Source organism: Phasianus colchicus, chromosome 6 (assembly GCF_987193195.1).
Source record: "Phasianus colchicus chromosome 6, bPhaCol1.hap1.1, whole genome shotgun sequence".
Classification (NCBI taxonomy): domain Eukaryota; kingdom Metazoa; phylum Chordata; class Aves; order Galliformes; family Phasianidae; genus Phasianus; species Phasianus colchicus.
Window position 1 is genome coordinate 25277387 of NC_143441.1, and position 21265 is coordinate 25298651.

Consider the following 21265-nt stretch of genomic DNA (forward strand, 5'->3'; position numbering starts at 1 on the left):
TGCGCACTGCGGGGCTGGGCTCGCGTAACGCGGGGTGGGCGAGGAGTAGGGCCGGGTCGCCGCTGGAGGCGGGCGGGCGCGCGCTAGATTCTTTGGATTGCGGGCGTCGCGGACAAATAAACGACGCGGGCGGTCGCGCCGTGCCGGCCGAGTTCTCGCTGCTGGGGGGCGGGCGGAGGGGCGAGGAGCGGCGATGGAGCCCGGAGGCTGCGACGCCGGGCCCACGGTGAAGGCGGTGGCGGCGGTGCTGCCGGCGGGCGGGAGCGGTGAGCGCCTGGGCGGTGCCACCCCCAAGCAGTTCTGCACCGTGCAGGGGAGGCCGCTCGTCAGCTACACGGTGCGGGCCGTGGAGAGGTAATGAGGCGGGCGCAGCGCCGTCCCTTCCCGCGCCCTGCGGGCCTTCTCTCTCCTTCCCCCGGCTCCCTCCCTTCAGGCCTGACCGCCGGCTCTTCCCAGACTCCTGCAGGCAGCCGTGGGCGGCCGCGCAGCCCGGCCTCACTGGGGTCTGCCCCTCGGAGGCTTTGCTTTTGCGTTTCGGTAGCGTCTGCCTTCCTCCTTGTCCTGCTACAATGCGCAGTAAACTATAGAGCGACTGAAAGCACCCGGGCTGGCGTGCACGTGGCTGTTCTGAGCTGACAGCGGGCGGGCTCAGCTGAGGAGAGCTGTGCTTCCTGGGCCTGGTGAGGCCTCCGAAGTACTGAAGTGCAGTATATGTGGTATGGTCCCCTGCACTGTCACCCTGAAGCTGCACAGCGTTCTTCAGCTGCTGAAGAAGCTGTTTAATGCACTCAGCCTTGAGGCTTGGCTTCTGCGACTGCATTGGCCAGTTTGATGAGCTGCAAACCTACCATGGCACTTGGACATGGTCTCACTGCTTTCCAGAGTCTCTGTTAACGAAAGGTCTCAGCTACTTCATCTATTGCAGGTGGGATCAGTATAATCCAAAGGCCTTGAAAAACATCAATTTTTCACAGTGGAACAAACTGATAAATAGGCCACTGTCTGTATCATTGCACTTCTCCATCACATTCTGTGGTGCAATGCCCTGACCAGCAGGGACTGAACTGTGTCTCTGGCAGTTACAGTCACTAGGCTAGAAGTTGGTACCCATAGTAGGAGGCTGCCTGTGTGACTTTTCTGTGTCTACGCTGGAGCAGAGATATCAAGCAATAGGATATCTCAGCAATCCAGTCTTACTTTAAAAAAAAAAAAAAAAGAGACTGAGTTCTAGGTACGGGGCTGACAGTTAATATATTGTTAAATGTCAACATAGTTAAGTCATGTATCTAGAGTCATTTGAAACACTGCAGATAGTGGAGTGTCAAATGTATTCTGGATGTTTTGCAGTAACTTGTAAGAAAACAAACCTTTTGTTTTTAGACGGAAGAAGTAGGGAGGAGGGGAAGGTGGTGAAAAGAAATGGAATTGCTGACATCTCCCAGAGTTATGAACTTATGGAAGCTTGTGGAACATCAAAACTGGGACTTTTTTTCCATTCCCACACAGGGAGGCTTCCCTTGGGTCATTTGTTACTTTATGAAAGAAATATTGCTTGTTTTCTTTAATTTTCAATAGCACTCAGTCACAAAGCTAAACACATCAGAAAGCAAAACTTTCAGTCCAAGGCTTGTCAGAGCTGTAGCTTCTGCCAAAACATCATGGAAATCTACAGAGAAGAAGAATACCCTGTATACTGGAGACCTGGAAAAGAGAACAGTGTGGTGGTTTGGGAAGGAAACAATATTCATAGGAAGATAAAACATTCATTTATTCAAAAAAACAAAAAAAAAAACCCAAAAAACAAAAAACCTTTTTCTGCCAGTAAGCTCTGGGAAAATAATAATTCTTTGAGCAACACTATTATATTTATGTCCTAAAGCTGCAAAAAATTAGAGAGAATTCAATTGTACAGTCAAACCAGGAACGTGATCCAAACTTGTGTGTGTAATAATGTAGTGCTTTCTCCTGGCTTTAAGTGTGTAGTAACTGGTGCCAGTTCTGTCTTAGGCAGAGCTTTCTGCCATCTCTGCTCTGAATTAGAGCGTTGCCTGGTGTGTGTATGGGGAGTTGGGAACAGATACAATCTAAAGCTTGGAATGACTCATTTTCTGCTCAGTTGTTTCTGACTCTGAAACTGCGAAGGAGGTACTTCTTTCTTACTCTGTGAATGGAGCACAAAAAAGTAACACTGAGGAACTGCAATTTGTCACATAACCTGGAAGAAGCAGATTTTCTGTGTTTAGCTTGATGCTATCTCCTGCTGTCTATTGTTTACCTGTTGTAATTGAATAAATCATTTATTCATTAACATATAATAACTGTTTTTTGAACTTCTGGTTGTCTCAGCTACTGTAGCTATTTTTAAGCATTTAAACAACAATGTACAGACAGAAATACATGAGCAAAACAAGAGTTTCCAGCTGATTTTCATGCCCTTTTTAAGAATTCTGAGAAAAAAGATTTTTACACAGGTCAAAGGAGAAACCATCTTCAATATTGATGTAGGAAAACTGTCTGACAAGAGCAGACACGAATGAATAACTAAGTATTGCTTCCTGTTGTATAAAATCATGGAATGTAAAAGGTTGGCTTGCCAATAATAATCAAAGATAATGCCCTTAGGAAGAGAAGATGAGAAAAAAACTGTGTAAGGAGGAAGGATTGTTTTTTATTAACTATACAGTGGCATTGGTAGGAAGGTAAGGTCCTACCCTGGGGATAAAAAGATTAAGTGCATTTGGGAAATGTTTGGGTTTTTTTTTTCCCATTGAATTTGTTTCTGCTTCTGTTGAACTATACCAGGCTTTTGCATGAAATCCAACAGGACTGTGGTCTCCTTTCTGCTTCTGTATATATTCTTCCTTTGTTTTAATTTTCTTGTGGATTTTTTTTTTTTTTTTTTTTTTTTTTTTTTGGAGTAGAACATTCCCAGTTCCTTTCCTAATGCAGGGAGGAATCTCATCTCTGTGTGTGCACTATTGAGGAATTTTACTAAAGCTACAGAGAAGAAAAAAAGAGTGGGCTAAAGGTTGATATAAAACTGTGGGACAAGTAAGCTGCACTTATTCTTGCTATGCTCATAATTCACCAGTCACTGGAAGTACAGTGAGAAGTTATGAAAGAGGAAAGCAGAGTTAACATATTTACTGTCAGAATAAAATTTTTCCATAAGGGTTTCAGACAGCTTTGTTTGTTGCAATGTAGTCTCATAAAGCAGGTGGCTTGATGTCAAAAAACCATCACCTGAGGGAAGTTTCAAAATAATCACCTCTTCGGAAGTGTCTTCTATAGTTTGTTTGCCAAGTATTTTTTTTCTGCTTGGCTGGTGTACGCTGCCTGTCTCTCCAGGTCACACAACTGCATTTTTTTGTTAAATATATCTAGCTTGATATAACTGTTTGTTCAAGTTACTCTTGAAATTGCTTATGATAAAAAAAAAAAAAAAAAAGATAGCAAATAGTCCAGTTATTTAAGCACTTTGAAAACATGTCTTTATCTGTCCCGGACAATAAGAAATGCCAGTTTAGTCCTTCAGGAAAACAGTGGGTATCAACTTCATACAAAATACTTAAAATTTTCTTGTGTCCATGAAATTTCTCATGCTTTAAAGTTCTTCTTGCTTCCATTTTGGACTGTAAAAATGCATATATTTTTCCTCTATCAGTAAAGTTATAATAAAACTTAGGAAGATTTGGGGAAAAAAGGGGGAGAGGGAAAAAAAAAAAAGTGCTTTCATTCTCCATGTGTGTTCTGTTCCTGAAAGCTCTTTTTCTCATTTGATGCTTAAGTAGTAAGATCAGCAGAAGTAACATAATAGTTGTCTTCTGCATCTGAAGAGTTTTTATTGTAGTGGAAGATTGTATTGTAAGTCCTAGAACCATCTCAGCAGTGACTGCCTGGCTCCGGCCTTGTTTCTCTGACACAGCTGCCCATCTCATGAGGTTTGGTGTGAAGTGACTTGCTACTATCTGGAGTTGCAGTAAGGTTGAGGATTTAAGGCTCTCAGCACTGGTTTATATCTGAGTAAATTAACAAAGGTTTAAACCTCAAAGTCACTTTTGTATCTGAGCCCTGCTGCTTATAGAGTAACTCTGTGGACTGTTGCAAAACCGTGTAATAGCTCAAACTGTTGCTGAGTTGAGGAGCTCCTATAGTTTGAATTCTAGATCAGCTAGTATGAGTACATATTGTTTGTAATTTACTGAAGCAACGCTCTTTTCCCCTAAGCAGCTGGCATGACTGATCTTTTAGACTTCAGTAGGTGATGACCAGAAGAACAGTCTCAGGAGACAAACATAAATCCTTTTTTCCTTCCGTTTTCTCTCCTTGTGGTAATATTGAGGTCCTCTCGAGACAGTTATAAAGTGGTTACATCTGAAGTTGTTACTTTTGTTTCATTTGATGTGATGCAGGTTTCCCCTTTAGAAGTACAGCTTATGCTGTGTGGAAGCATTACAGTCCTGTATTTGTTGTTTGTCAATGGATACCTTATTTTGATCTCTTCCATGCCTTGTGCTGATTGTCTTTAAAGCTTGTTTTATCAGGCTGCAGATTTTTTCATGTTTTTATATTACAGCTATAAGACAGAAAAGGCATTTACCTTTTCAGTGGGTTTTGAGCTCGTTATTTTAGTATGAAATCTTTATGAAGAGAATGGTGTGAAATTAATGGGAAGAAAGATCGTTTTGCTGTCAGATTGCCTCTGGACTGATGTCTTTCTACTTCATTAGATCACAAGGTGTATCTTGACAGGTGTAAACATTGTGGTGTGATACACAGTAATCATGCATGTTAAATTTCTAGCATATCTTACTGTATTAGTATGTTTCATGAATTTTGTAAGTCAGTTTTGATGGGACACTTTAGGCTTCAGAGCACAAACTATTTTTCCATCTAATCAATCCAGAGGATTCCTGTGTACTTGTAGAGGAATATGTCGCGTCTCTAAATCCTAGATCTAATGTTAGGATATTATTTCAGAATGAATTTGAGGACAGGCTTGGGTTTATAAATGTGTTTATGCAGACACAGGGTGGAGCTCTGACCGCATCCTGTCAGTTCCCAGTGTACTGTACCACTGAAGGCCTTGAGTCATTCCAGTCCCTCTGTGCACAGATAATCTATCACAGGCTAACCTTTGTAGCTCTCGGAAGATGCTATATACTGCTCAGTTGCACTACAATCTGTTTTATTTGAGTCCAGAATGGAAATGTCAGTGTCCTTCCGCAATCACTGGTGAATGTGCAGATTGCCTACTCTACTTTGCTGTTCTATGGCTGTTCTGCAAAGAGGAGTTCACAGCTCTGATTTCTGGTTAGTGTGAAATAGCTCTTATTGAGCTTGCTATGTTTAAATTCCTGATTCTCTATATTCAAAAGATGAACTGAGATGAATTCAATTAGTCTGCCCTAGTCTGGAGTTGAAGTCATGCAGAAGTGTTAAATTTTGTGGCTCAGTGTAGGACTCTGCCAGTATTCATTTCAGAGAGTCGCAAACCTTTTGATGAACCTGTGGTGAGTGACAAGTTGAAATGAAACTTGAAACCATATGACTTTGTGTTTTACATTTACACAACTTCAGTACTTAAGAAATGCTGAGAATATGTTGGTTTGGCTGTATTTTCTGCCTTTGTTATAATAAAATGAATGTAAGAACAAGTACTTTTCTTTTAAAAAAGTCTAACAACACTGCAGTTTTTATTTTAGTAGTATTTTAAATTTCATTAAAATAATTTTTCATGGAATTCTATTATTCCCAACCCCCCTCCCCCCCCCCCCAAAATGTACAAAAGGTTGAAGATGCTGCGTTGTTTCACTAATTCCAGGAAAGTGGTTTGTATCACAGATGACTTTGCTTTTGGAATAAAGGTAGTTCCTAGATATTGCTTTCTTGGGCTTTATTGCAGAAAACAATGGATTGAGCATTTGTATTCCTAAAGAACAATGTATTTTTCACTATTGTTAAATACTTGAAGTATTTAGTGCGTAGGTGCATCTTGTGTCTGTAAAATTAATCTCAATAGCTTTACTAGTTTTACTTGTAAGAATATATCATAACTATTTCTCCTCCTTCAGAGCTGGATGTGTAGGCTCCCCATAAGTATTGTGATACTGCATTGTGAAGATAGTGCATTGTTTTTGAAATCATTGTTCACCTGATGAATTTCTTGTCAGCCATAATAAAAAAGAAAAAAACGAACAAAAACTTACACTGTTCTCTATGGAGAAAGAAATAATTTGAAATCCTTTTTTTGATGCCTTCTACATATTATTCAGTACATAAAATAATCAAATAGCTGCATTTGAATGGTGATATTTGCAGTACTTTGATGTATGATATGATGCACGTGACTTTACTTTGTATTCTTAGGTACTCAGACACAAGTATGATTTCAGCCTAACTTCAGCTATGATTGGTTTTAATCTTGTGGATTCTTCACACCTGTTTAAAGGCTAGGCTGATGCTATCATTAGGAGCTTGATTTTAAAAACATGCTTTTATGTTATGGTAGTGGTATCTATCATAAGTGTTTTCACATTTTGGTAGCTTTGAAGAGTGGAAACCTTTGCACATATACATATTCTCAAACTATCAGTGTGTTTTGTGTCAATACTCAAGTGTTATAATTTTGATTATTTGCAATCTATCTATTCTTGGTCATTCCTGTCTTTATATTGACCTTTGTTCCAGAGTTTTCCTTGAACCTCTTGCTTCCTTCTTCTTATTCAGTTGTACATATGTACTCAACATTAGAACTCAGAATATTCGAAATCCCAAGATTTCGACCAATTCATCTGAGACTGTATTTCAGAGGGAACTGAAGTAAAAGACTATAGGTGATTGATTTAGAAGTAAAACTTGAGGCTAGCAGTGAGGCTTGAATAAGAGCTTTTTTGAAGTCTTTTCAAAGAGTTGTCTGAAGTTTTTATTTCTGCAAACTGCTTGTTGAAAGGAAGTCCTCCCCAGAATTCCTTTCGTTGACATTCATGTATCAGTAGAGATCCTCTCATGTAGCTCTGCTCTCTCTTTAGGGGTTCTACTTGAGAATATTGAGAGATTATTTAGCCAGCGTCAATTTCTTGCAATATGAATTTCTTTATCTCATGGAGATGTCTTCAGTCATTAATTCTCTCTGTTTTTATACTGTTTCTTCTAGGGTGAGCTGGATATCTGACATTATTGTGGTGGTCTCTCCTGAAAATATTGAAACAATGAAGTCTATCATTGAAAAATATGGTCACAAAAGAGTTACAGTTACAGAAGGAGGAATAACTCGTCACCGATCAATTTTCAATGGACTGAAATTATTTTCAGAGAATAAATTTTCAAACCATCTGCTCCAAAAACCAGAAGTAGTGGTTATCCATGATGCTGTGAGACCATTTGTTGAAGAAGATATTCTTCTGAAAGTCGTGATGGCTGCTAAAGAACACGGGGTATGTACTATACAGCAAAGCAATTCTGCGAGGCTCTTATGTAATATACAGCATAAACTCATGATAGTAAAGTAAGGATTTATCTTGGAATTGTATTAGTGTGTTATGTAATATACATTTTAGATTCAGAATCCTTGTTATGCAGAGAAATGAGATGGGAAGGGGATGACATTTTTAAATGCCTCAAAGATTACCTGTCATGGAGAAATAATTATTGTCATAGACTATCAGTAGGATACTGTAGTAGGATAAATTATTGAATTAATCAATAATTTGTAGGAGTTGTTATGCAAGTAGAATGGGAAAATTGTTAAAGGCATTACCAGGAAGAGGACTCAGTGAATTAACTGGCTGATGAGAACAGATAGATATAACTCATGACTTAGCCACAGCATTATTTATACAATTTGTTATTAGCTTGCTGGAGGATTGAGTCCAGAGAGCGGTGGTCAATGGTTCAGTGTCTGAATGGAGATCAGTGACGAGTGGTGTTCCCCAAGAGTTGATGTGGGTGCCAATACTCTTGAATATCTCCATCAATGATATTGACAGCGGGGTCAAGTGAAACCTCAGCAAGTTTGCTGATGATGCCAAGCTGTGGGGTGCAGTTGACACCAGAGGGATGGGATGCCATCCAGAGGGACCTAGACAGGCTTGAGCAGCAGGCCTAAGTAAAACTCATGATGTTCAACAAATCCAAATGCAAGATCTTGCACCTCAATCACACCCAAAGAGTGAATGGTCAGTGTCTGAATAGACATCAGTGATAAGAGTTCTGTTCTGGGACCAGTGCTGTTAAATATCTCCATCGATGACATTGATAATGGAGTTGAGTGCCCCATCAGGAAGCTTGTGTGTAACACCAAGCTGTGTGGTGCAGGTGATGTGCCTGAAGGACAGGATGCTGTTCAGAGAGACCTAGAAAGGTGTACTAGAATGCTAAGTCATGATCTGAACTGTGATTGAGCACCTGGTAGGAAGGCAGGGCCAGCCCAGAGGAGCTCAGTTGCATGCAGTGCACTTAAGTGACTGGAAGGGTGGAGCCAGGGTCCACTTCTTCCCAGACCTCACTTAAGAGTTGGCAGTGGAGGCAAGGGTATCTTGCTGGAGAGCCCTGCATGCCTAAGGCCTTCTGAAGGTAAGCAGCTTCTTTCATTTATTTCTGTGTCCACAGCGGTTGCATTTGAGCAGACTTTCACTTGCTGCAGCCTAGCCTTGCTACTCTGCTGTCATTGCTGCACTTTCTGTCATGTTACAAAAGGCTTGAGCAGATAACTTCATGAAGTTCAACAAAGCCTGAAAGTTCAACTGAGTTGTGGCAATACCCTACTATCATACTAGCTGGGGGACAAAAGGATACAGCACAGCTCTGCCGAGAAGAATGTAGAGGTACTGGTGGATGGTAAACTGAACACGAGCCAGCAATGTGTCCTTGCAGAAAAGAAAGCTGATCATATTCTGAGATGCATCAAAAGCATGGCCAGCAGGTCGAGGGAGGTGATCCTGTCCCTCAAGGCTGCACTGGTGAGATCTCACCTAGAGTATGGTGGCTAAATGTTGGTACAGGGGAGGACCTGTTGGAATGCATCCAGAGGAGGGCCACAAAAATGATCCAGGGGATGGAACAACTCTCAGACAAAGACAGGCTGAGAGAGTTGGGGCTTTTCAGCCTGGAGAAGAGAAGGCTTCAGGGAGATCTGATCATGACCTTTCAGTATCTAAAGGGGGGCTATGAGAAAGAAGGGGGCAGACTATTTCACAAGGTTTGGCTATGGTACGACAAAGGAAATGGGAGATTTAGATTGTATGTAAGGAAGAAGTTTTTTACAGTAAGTGTGGTTGAGGCACTGGAACAAGTTGCCCAGAGGTAGTGGAAGCCCCATCTGCGGAGAGGTTCAAGGGCAGGCTCAACAGGGCACTGAGCAACCTAATCTAGTTGTAGGTGCCCCTGTGCATTGCAAAGGAGTTGGACTAGATGACCTTTAAATATCCCTTAGAACTGAAAAGATTTATAATAAATAAATAAGGTAAAAGTGTTTGAGTATTAGAAAGGTATGAAAATCTACCACTGCTAGTCACTTTCAGGAAATGAAGTAAAATATAAGTTGACAGATGATTTGCAACATTGGCAGTACAGTTTTTTTTGAAAGTTCACAGTGTAAAAGGGGAATGTACCACTTGTTAAAATATTTATTATGAGAATTAAATTAGGTAAGGTCTCACAGAACGTTGTTAGAAATCTAAATATATTTTGTATGCAGTTGGTTTGTACTTTTGTAAGTTGGCTTCATTAGAAATGTAAATAAAAATAGAAGAGTTTTCAGTGATATAGAGTGTAAGTTTCCAGTCATTACAGTTTTAATTCTGGTAGAACCTTAACAAGATTCCTGACCTTTCTCATTTAGCACAGAATAGCTTTCCAAAATTATCTGCCAAAGACTATATAATACATAGATCCCCTTCGTAAATCTATAATAGAAAAATGGGGTTAATTTTACTGATGATGAGTTGAAATGAGAATAACTTTTTTTTGAGAGTGTGTGTGTGTGTGTGTTTAGGTGTCTACATGCATGCATGGTATGTGGTATCCCATTGAGCATTGTTTTTTTTTTTTAACTTTTTAGTGGAAACTATAAAAATATGCTTGTTTGATTTTTCTTGAACTTGTAATTTTAATGTAATATTTTTTCCTGTTTTTCTTCTTAATTGGGTATAAGATATTTTTAGTAAAACAATAGGGAATCAAGGCAATCTCAATTGACATTCTCAAGGCAGTATATTTTAGTACATCTGAACTTCTGACTAATAAATATTTCTTCACCCAGATTGTTGAGGCATCACTTATCTTATGAAAATGTTCTTATGCATTTTTCTTAATCTTCTTTTCCATTGTACAGTGTTAGAAATGTGTGTAGTATTTACTGTCTCTGCCGTGGCTTCCTGTGCTGGCTTAAAGTCACTGAATGCAGTGAAGCTAGGCGTTTGGAGGACTGGACTCCATAATCTGTTAGCTGCTGATGTTACCCAATAACAAAATTGTATCGGGGAGCATGAGGAGAACTTCATCTTATGAAAAAAAAATAAAATAAAAAAAATTACAAAAACAAAAGGCAAAGCTTCCCATCAGAAAAGTGAGGTGGTTATATTTGCTTGACAAGTATAGAATTTTGTAGAGTTACATGACTGGAAAGCTAAGATTTGTTCTCCAAACTTCCATGCATGGTTCTGAATATCAAAAAGATTTTGATGAAGGGAAGCTAGCATCTTTAATTATTTCTATAATCAAATTCTTTGCATGTCTAGAAGAGGATAAATTCCTTAATCTTTCAGTACAAAAAAGTAATTACTTCCTTTTGCTTTATGTAGAAAGGTACAAAACCTGGCAGAAGCATCATATTAAATCACCAATGTAATAGGGATAATGCTGTATTGTTGAGCATCTGCATACCATATAGATAACATAATTATGAGAAGCTTTAATGTTCTTGAAAATGGCAATTGATCAAGTAAATTATTGCACTTCTAGCTGCCAATTGTCAGACAAATAAATTGCTTTATTACTTTTACTAATCAGTTTGTTATTTGCCTGTAGGAATTCAAATGTGCAACCTCTCCAGAACTAATAAATTATGCCTTAAATAGCCCAAACAACAAATCCATTATTTGAAAATATTACTTTGTAACCAATTATATTCCATTTATGTTTTTGGGTAATTTTGTAATTAAAATTAAATGTTTCTAGAAAAAAAATCTTTATTGCAAGTAAAAGTTGAGAAAAGTGGAAGCATCAGAAGGCATCAGTCCAAAGCCTCTAGCAATAGCTCATTGCCAGCATTGCATTTTAAACAACTGAAAAAAAAGTGCTTACAAGGAAAAAAACAGGAAGGCAGAGACTAACAGGAACCTGTCAGTCATTTTTTTTTAAAAACTCTCAATAGCATGACTTAAAGACTGTATTTAAGAAACTAAATTTGAAAGTATAGAAGTATAGTAAAGTATACATAACTCACTTGGAGTGAAAGAGCGGACTCCAAATGACATTCTTAAAAGTTGGATTCTGGAAACTGTTAGATGTCATTCTCAGATTTATCAAGGGTCTGAACAAAGCATAAATGTCAATACAAATCTCTGAGTTTAGTTACAGTGAGTGCTGTGGTTAGCAGTCTTGATGTATTGGAAGACTGGAGTAGAAAATACGCATGCTTGTCTTTCACCCAGTTAGACAGCAAAATAAAATTTGCATTAGCAGAGTATGGTGAGAGGCAAACCAAAAAAACAGCTTTTTCTCCACCAAAAATAAAGGAGCATGTGAATAAGTAATGAGGCTGATCTAGTTTAGTATACTTACGTCAGTAGTGCACTGATGGAGTAGTTCTACTCTGTTCTTCCTTTGTTCTTTTAAAAGCAATCACTTTTTTCTTTTCTTGATATGTACTCGGTTTTCATCACGTATGAAGTATTTTACACTTTATTTGTCCATTTTGTAATCAAAGACTAGTTTTATCCACCTCTAAAGGCTGCATCAGTATCTGATGTACTGCATTTGAATCATATTTACATGCTAGGGCATCTGAAGTCATTGTCTATTGGTGTTATTTCATTTTCCTTGTACTTTGGAATCTCCTTCTGACCTGTCAGGCACTTGTGTGAAAGGAGAGTCAAGAACTAATGACATCATGTTAACATTTATGTGGTTTATATTCCATTGGTGGAGTTCTATAGTTTAGGAACCTCTGACGTATGCCATGCAAAAATGTGTATTAAGGAATATTAGATATCTTATATAAAAAATTTTAGAAGAAAACATCTCTTGAAAAGTTTGGCTATTATTTTTATGCTATGTATTATTGTTTTCAATTCTTGTTTTTGTTTTCCTGTTTGGTTTTAGTTAGTGATTGAGAGCAGTTTTCTGAGTTTGTTTTCCTCCTTGGAGATATTCAGAAGCCATCTGGATAAACTCCCAGGCTGTAGAAACCCTGCTTGAGCGAGGGAGTTGGACCAGATGACCACCAGAGGTCCCTTCCAATCTCCAGTATTCTGTGAGTCCATGTTTTTGCAGGAAATACACATTTTGATTTTCCAGAAACTGGCATTGGAATCTGATACCTCTTCACAGGTAGAAAAAAGGAACAAGCATATTCTTTAACTGTCAAAATCTTTTAAGAAAAATGAGGATATGATGAGACAAACACTGACTATAAAGATGTAATTTTCTGCCATGTCATTTGTGTAAGTTACTAGAAGACACAGTTTATTATTTGAGAAGTTACTTACTTAGATATACTTTTATTTATTGGTTATATGTTTCCAAAAGACTTGAAATGGTTCTTTTAGGCTAAATAAAATATGTAACAGCTTTCTTTAATATGTCTAGGTCTCTTTATTCAAGGAGAACTTTCCTGCTGAAAGATAGACATGTGAATGGATATAATCAATATGATTAAAATAAGTGAATTCTTAGCAGTTGAAGAATTATGATATGATTATAGAATAATTAACTGTTTCTAGATGTAAGACTTAAGTATGAACTTGCTACTGCAGCTCTGTGCATGAATTCTCATTTATTGTACGAAAATAATAAAAGACTGAGATACAACTGCAGAATATAAAGGAAGCCCTTTAGAGTGTATATATCTATTTTATAAAAAAAAAATAAATTAGATTTGGAAAGCTGTTCTTCAGGAACCAATGGAAAATGAGAATGAAATATTTCTCACCATTTAAAGGGATGAGTACTAACAGTCAGAAGTTTCTGAGAGAAAGTGGCATGTTTTTAGTTTGGGGTTTATACATACTGAACACATAGAGCTATTGAAGATTGTATGGGAATGTTGGGTCACGGCCTGAACCACTGATTGATCACCTGAGGCAAGGACTGGGTCAGCTGTGGGAGCACAGATGAAAGCAACTCAGCTGTTTGACTGGAAGGGGTGGAGCCTGGCTGCATCTCTCCTAGGCCCCATTTAAGAGCTGACAGGGAAAGGATCTCTTTCTGGAGGTTGCTTCCTTTGGAGTTTTTCTACTGTGAGCCTGGATCCTCAGATACGGGTAAGCATTTCTTCCTTGATTGTTTCTTCTTCACCATGGTAATCTTTCCAAGTGTAACACCTGTTAAGTACCATCCTAACCATGCTACTCTTCCAACTGTCCAAAGATCTTTAAAGAGGAAAAACTTCACAACAACTTTGGGTACCCTGTACCTGTGCTGAGGCACTTTCACAGTAGAGTTCTGCTTCCTAATGTTCAGAGAGAACCTCCTGTGTTCCAATATGTGGCTGTTGCCTCTTGTCCTGGCACTAGCACCACTGAAGAAAGGCTGGCTCTTTCTGTCCATCCTCCATTCATGTATTTATATAAATTGATGAGATCATCCTTGAGCCTTCCCTTTCTTAGGCAGTCCCAGCTTTCTTAGCTTTTCTGTACAGGTAAGATGCTTCAGTACCTTAATCTCTGTGGCCCTTCTCTGGACCCTCTCTAGTATGCCCATTTCTCTCTTGTGCTAGGGAGCCCAGAACTAACACAGCACTTCAGATGTGGAGTCATCAGTCCTCAGTAGAGGAGAAGGATCACCTCTTGACATGCTTGCAGTACTCTCAATACATCCTGAGATACTGTTGGTCTTCTTTGCTGTCAGGGCACGTTCCTAACTTGCAACTTGGTTGTCTTCTGTGAAGCTGCTTTCCAACTGGGTGGTTCCTGCATGCCCTGGTTTGTGGTTTAGTTCCTTCTCAGGGGCAGGGCTTTTCACTTCTCCTTGAAGTTGTGTGTGTGCCCTCAGCAGAGGTGCAGTTGATATAAATTTAACTTTGTTAAAAGGCAGAATGCTTCAATTCCAGACTCCTACATGTAAGTGATACAATGATGTGGAGCCACAAGCGTACAGGTAGTTTTTATAGAATCACAACAGCCTCACAATGTTAATGTGAGGCTTGAAATGATGATACAGTGTTTATGCTTAAGCCATTTGGATTATTTTTTTTTTCCCTAGCTAGTCTTAGTGTGGTTTTGCTGCTGCATGGAAAATAGTTCTATAGTATATTCTTCTTTTTACAAGTCTGTAGTAATGGATAACTGTCAGAAGCAACTGATGTTTCCATTGCTTTTGGCATTATTGGCCCCATAGGAAGTTAGAACCTCCTCAGTAAAGCCTTTATTTGTTTCTCTGTTGAATGGAGCCTAATGTACTGTTAGCAAATTACTTCAAGTCTTTGTCCTAGCAGACTGTATTGTTTGGCAGTGGGAAAGAATTGGTAAGGAGAGAAACAACTGTCATTTGCCAGTTCAATTTCAATGGCTTAAATGAGTCATTGCATTTATTAGGAAAAGTGCAACTGAACCAACTGAAATGTATGAATGAATCATAGTCAGGAACAGAACATAAATTGCAACCTCCCTTTCTTTCTTACACTTCTGCATTGTACTAACAGAGCCAGAATAACTGTGCCTAATGTTTAATCTTTTTTAAAAAGGTGATTTAATCCCACAGTTTTTAGCTTCTGGAAGGCTACAGTAATTTTTACCTTTCTTTTAGGTAGGATTAAGTTATCCTGGAAATAAATTTCAAATGTAACTTTCTCTACTAAAATGCTGAGATCATGTATACATGACATCTTTAACGTCTACCTCCTTTACATTTAGAGATACTGTCTATGTGCCACTGTTATTATCTGAGACTAATGAAAAACTGATGGGAATGGATCTCAAGTGTCTATATAGAGTCTGAGCAGGGGGATCTCAACTGGTCAGTTATGCATGAGGAGCTGAATTAAGGCCTCCTCTGAATTTCTTTTCCTTAGCAGAGTGTATGCCAAGAGCTTAGCACAAGAACAAGCTTGGATGTTAAATGGTATAATAACTGTTCATTATAATTTGCTGTAGATGAACTGTTGCTTTTTATAGTAGCGTTTATAATTCTGTTCAATTGACTGCAATGTTAACAAAAAAAAGTCTGCTAGTGGTGAATTACAGTTACAATTTAGAACCCTTTCATGGCCCACTTTAAAATAACATGCAAAATGAGTTCCTGTAAAACTGAACGGAGTAGAAGGTGGAATATGTACTTCTTTTTTTCTTCAGAAGGGGCACACAATCCCTGTATAGTGAGACTGCAAAAGATATATGTAAGAGTAAATGAAAGAGGATAAAATAAAAAAGTACTAATCATTGTTCTGTATTCTAACCTATCATTTATGATCATTTGAATTGATTGTTTTACCTTATTCCTTGAGGAAACTGGGGTCTTATTATAGATGGAATAATCTGACATCTAGAGGTTTGTATAGTGAAATCTTATACTGCCATTCAGACACAATGAAAATTATGGCTTCTTAATCTATTAGTGTAATTTTTAGTAAGAAAAAAAAGTCAGCTCATTCACTTCCACAACTATTTCATTTAAGAAATTCACATAAAATTAAAAATGTAATAGAACAATAGTAAATAGAAAACTGATCCTTTCATATAGAATCTTTGAATATGTGTTGAATGGAAGAAATAATTCCATTAAGTATAGATTCATCCAGAGGCCCATTTTAAATGCAAGATGTCTTCATAAAGCTGTCTAGGTTATTTAAGATCATTTTATTTTTACCGTAAATGTGTAAATATTAATTCATTTTTTCACTAAAACAATATAGGACATCTCTTTCTATATTTTAAAGATTTATCTATTTATGTGTTTCATCTACATATTATTCATATGCTTGTATATGTAAATTGCTCGCACTAGTGCTGAAAATGAAGAATTTGAGTGTATGTTGTGGCAGAATTATTTAAATCTATAGTTGCCATATCATAAAATCATTAAGGTTGGAAAAGACCACTGAGATCATCTAGTCCAAGCATCATAATTAGCAAAAAGAAATACCAAATTTAGTGTAAAACTAGCCAAATGGTTATATGATGTAATTAAATAATGATCCTACTGTTTGAGGTGTTTCTGTTGATTTCATTAATAATAAAATCAGTATTCTAAATCACTTTTATCTTTCATTCTGCATAAGCTAGATTAACGGGTAGGAAATGTCAGGTATTTATTTTATGATGGTTTTGGAAATTGTCTGCTAGGAAGGATTCTGATTGGAGCTTCCGTTTTATCAGCATATCAGTTTATCAGTGTTTTGAGATCTGTCTTGCCTAAATGATCTGTAATTGTCCTCTTTGTATCATAAAAATAAGCACTTTAACAGAGATCATTCTGGCCATTTACATGTGCCAGAATCTGAAAGAGATTCTCAGCCATATTTCTCCTGATAAGGATTAGGCATGCACACCTCTCTGGATTTCTGTTTTTCACCAAATACTGAGGTTTTTATCCAGAAGTCCCCAGCTGCATTTTTGTCCAAGTTCAATATCTGGATGGTTGATACAAGGGCAATATCTGCCCCATGTATTAAACAAAGTTTCTGAAAGTCAAGTTTCGTATGCTGTTATAGTTTCCTAAACTTGTTCTGTGGTTATCCTTCTGTTTCCAAGAAATTGTGTAATTTCAGTAGGATATTCCCCTTGTTCTGTCTTTTTGAAGGGAATCTCTTTGATTTTCTTTCAGAAATCTTACTTTTCCCTCAGAGTAATGTTTGGAATTTAGCATGTTGTTGATTAGGTAAAAGCAATATTTACTGATATTTGTAAAAGTAAATGCTTTAAATATGAAAGAATGGAAATTAACATGTGCAATCTTAATTTCTGAGGAACAATTTCAGCTATCAGTAATCTTCTTTTTTTTTTTTTTTTTTTTTAAAGCTAACTGTGGCTCTGACATGTCCTGATAAACATGTACTGTCCCCTGTTGCACAGATAATATGTACTGATAAAGGTGACCTCATTAGGAGAAGTGTTTTCTTTTCCTTAAGGAGGGTCATAAATATACATTACATTTGTTTAAGGAATCCTGTCTCTTTGAAGTCAGTTCAATGTACAATATAGTGTCAGCTCATTAACATTGGTTCAAAGTATGTATTAAATTTCTGATTAAACATCCCGTCTTTTGCAGCTAGAAATAAACACAATTATAACTTCTTCCTTCCTGGTGTTGGTTTAAGATTAACGTCTCCAACTTTAGTGAGTTCTGCTGTTATTCCTAGCCAGCTGGATAAACAGACTTGAAGGAAATTAAGTGAAGTTTAGCATATGAACCCTTTTCATAGTGTTTAACACACATGTTCAAATTAGCTTTCTTTTTGTCTGGCTGATGATTAAGTTTAGTATCTGTGTTACACCAGGCTTGTTTAACATTTCAACCAGTGCTGTCCTTAGGCAATTAAAATCTACCAGTACAAACATTGAGGCAACTGGAATTGGTCTGTTTGGTGATACTATCTGCACTGAAGGAACATCGGGGTACCTCTCCTTAAGGAGAATCAAAGAGATGGTGTGATCATAGTAACTTCAGTTTTATTTTATTTTTTTTTTCAGTAAAATTCTAAATAAAGTAATTAAGATTTACTCTTGCTCTTTATAACCCAGCAAGCCCTGGTCTCTAATGGGTGTACAACCAAAATTATGAATTGTGCTAGTTGATAGAATTGCTGTGCCAACTGCAGAACTGCCACACAAGTTGTTTATGTTACATAGTGAAGTCTGAGTGTGTATGTAAGTGTAATAGACCCTGAACCTGTGTTTCCTAATGATAATGAGAGTACTTCTGTGTTTTTTGTGGCCTCATATTCTTTACTCAGTCATCTTAGATGCGCTGTAGTCTTGTCTTCATGCAACATCTTGCACTTAAGGGAAGAGTGTGCAGCTGAGGTACTGTTTTATGGGGATCTTTCAAAATGTTGCCTTGTCTTGCTGTGCAGCAAGTAGGTGGGTTCTGGGTGCAGAATGAGGCTCAGAACTGTAGGCTGGGCGCAGACTTGTTCCAGCCCAAACCAGCCAAACTTCCAAATATGTTTTACAAAACTTGTTCAAGTTTTCAAAAACTGTATAGGTATAGCTAAACTGTAGTTTGCAGCTGTTCTTCCATATAGGACTTATCATTTGTGTCATTAGTTTGTCCAGTCTTTGTCCAAATAGAATTTTTGTGTCAGGTAGGATAAGTGGAGTGGATATGAAGAAATATTCTGTCTTCCATCTCTGCTGTGGACTTAAAAGGTTTCCTATAGATTACAACTTTTGGTAATAGAGAAGATGAAGTGTAGCTCGAGACAACAGCTGGATATAAACTGTAGAGAAGGAAAAAAAAATGTGTTGTCTTATTTCTGTGAACTGCTTTGGATGGACATTGGAAAAAAACTTTAGATAGTTCTATGACTTTGTTTTATTAGATATTCCCCGCTTCTGTTTTACAATATAAAAAATGTGAAAAGGTCCACTTAAATATGTGGAATATTTTAACCTTATAACTGAGTTTTTATTTTTCTTTGAAGGTTTTGTTTGATAAATTTGAAATGGTAATTTTTTTAGTTAAGACAACTCTGCTAACTTGAGTGGCAATTACTGAAGACGGCTGAAGCATGTTCGTTACGATAGGCACAGTCAGCTAGACGGCAGATGTCTGAATAGAAGTGCGTGTTTCTACCTGTTTCATGCATCACAAATACTGTTTATTTCTGATTTTTTTCATACTGTAGATGGCTGTGAATGCCCTTCATGGCAAGTAATTAGATTTGTGTGTAAGAATACTAGCTCTGTAGTAACATGTGGAAATGGTTTGATGGAAGAAAGTGAGAGGAAATTAATCATAGTTGTTCTGAGCTTCTTTTGCTGGTTCATAGCCAGACCTAATTCAGACTGGAATTTGTAAAGGGATGGTCGTGTTTGGTAACACATAAATAATCGTTCACTGAATAAGGGACGCTCCAGGATGTATTTTCAAACTATTGGATGCCTAGCTTGTACAAGTTTGCATAGATTGTTATTTGTTGTTGTTATCGTATAGTTGAAGAGTGTTTTAATCCTAATCTTGTCTTTATGGAAGAGTGAGATAGAATTGTGTGCTTACCAAATTCATGTTTACATAATTGACTTCAGTGAAGTTCTGGAATGCATGTATTTGTCTTACTAAGTGTGATTAACTCCACAATCTCCAGTGTGTATTTCAAAGAAATCAGCTACCTTGAAATGATGAAAACAGATTTCTTAAGTCCAATGTATATACACAAGACACATTTATTTTTAATAAGGCAGTATGATTAAGTCCTTTGATTTAGTCTTAGTTCAGAGCCATTTTGTTTGCCATGACATCTTTGATTAAAGAATTAGAATTAAGAAATACGGGCATTGAGAAACTGTAAAAATGTCAGAATGGGATACTCTTTTAAAGATGGCATTTGTAAGCTTTATAGGTATATGATACCAGGTATATTTGTAAGCAACTTTAAAACATTAAATCTACTGCTATCTACGTTTCTTTTATACTACTAGGCAGCTGGGGAGGTGGAAAACATAGACAAAAATGAGTTGCAGTGTAGAGAGAAGCTATGAATGGAGAAGTTGTGGTAGAGTAATTAAAAAGTAGAAGGGAATCATACTGGAGGATTGGGAGAGTGACAATTTTGGACTAACTTCTGAAGGTTTAAGGCTGGGATTCCTTCTAACTTAAAGTTTAGGGTTGAATTAGCCATGTAAGTGAAATCTACGGGTCTGCATTAACATTTGGGGTCAGCTGGGGAGAGGGGCATGCAAAGGCATAGCATTCTTCTTTTGCTGCAGTACCTGTGGTCTGACTTTGTTGCCCCACTGCTGTAAAATAAAATTAATTGCTGTTGTGGTATTTTTTTTTGTAGGGATTTTGTGCCATTAGGTTGTTTTTGCTTTTCCGGCTTCCTAGTTCACATAATTAACTTAATGAGTTTTGTAATTATTTTGTCTTGTTCTATTTTGTCTCTCGTTACCGAAAAGGAATAGAACAGTGGTGTGAGTGTGTTGCTTTCCACGCTGTTTTGGAGCTTCTGACTCTGATAACTTGTTCTTGGCAAGCTGTATTCTGGATGTGGAGTGTTACTCTTTATTGAATGCAGTAAATCAGGAATATTTGCAACTTGGACAATTTCTAGCATGTCATATAAGCTTCACCTGCCCCATTCCAGACAGGTCTTCTTGAAATTTTAGTGGGTTCAGATTTTTTTTTTAGGTGGCATGAGTATTGTCAGTTTTTATGATTATTCAAGAAGAAGTTGTGTTGTGTTGGCCAAGTTACGATTGTGTGTGTAGGCTTCTGTGTCCTGAACATTCATAGTTTATTTTGTAATAAGAGGAATCATGACTACTGCTTCGATTTTACTGTCCTTTAATTGTCTGATCCCTAATCTCACTGGGTAAATAGTCACTGGTTGCATCCATCTAAATCATCTCTGATTAAAAAAAAAAAAGGGAAGGATACAGTTCTGCTGCAAAGTACAAAGACGGACTACTACTTGAATCTACTGAAAATACTTAATGTACTATGCCCTTCATTCTATACCTTTTTTACAAGGTATAAGGTATTATAATATACAATATATATAATGTATATAAGGTATTATAAAATACAGTCAAGATTTAAAGAACTTGTGGTGATATGTAGTTACGCTGTATACAGTTAAGCAAAAAGTTGGATACAAATGGAGAACTTGTTCATAAATGTTTTTCATTTGTGCTGTAAGTTATAAGAGACACCTCCTGTTTCTAAAACTATCTGAAGATGGGTTTGGTTTTCAGCAGGTGCATGAAAGAGCTTGCTTCTGGGAGAAAGTGCTTCATAACTTTCACTGAAGTTGGTAGATTTGTATGTTGTGACATTTTAAAGCAGTTTTAAAGAAACAATTGAGTTTAAATGGATGTGGATTTTTTTTTTTTTCTCCCAGTATTTTGTCTTCAGGAAAATTAACCATTAGCAGTATTTGTTTCAG

The 21265-nt window shown here is 37.5% G+C and overlaps 1 protein-coding gene across 4 annotated transcripts in view; it reads left to right on the forward strand.

Annotated features, from left to right (window-relative positions):
- The window catches only part of CRPPA (CDP-L-ribitol pyrophosphorylase A), a 112191-nt gene that overhangs the window by 122 nt on the left and 90804 nt on the right, over positions 1 to 21265 (forward strand). For 3 of the 4 annotated variants that reach the window (XM_031590052.2, XM_090142723.1, XM_090142725.1), the window contains exons 1-2: positions 9 to 354; positions 7157 to 7436. In XM_031590052.2, the coding sequence (XP_031445912.2) occupies positions 194 to 354; positions 7157 to 7436 (441 nt within the window). In that variant the 5' untranslated portion in view covers positions 9 to 193. Of the gene's footprint in view, positions 1 to 8; positions 355 to 7156; positions 7437 to 21265 lie in introns of those variants that run through there. The other variant, XM_090142724.1, reaches the window with a different exon arrangement.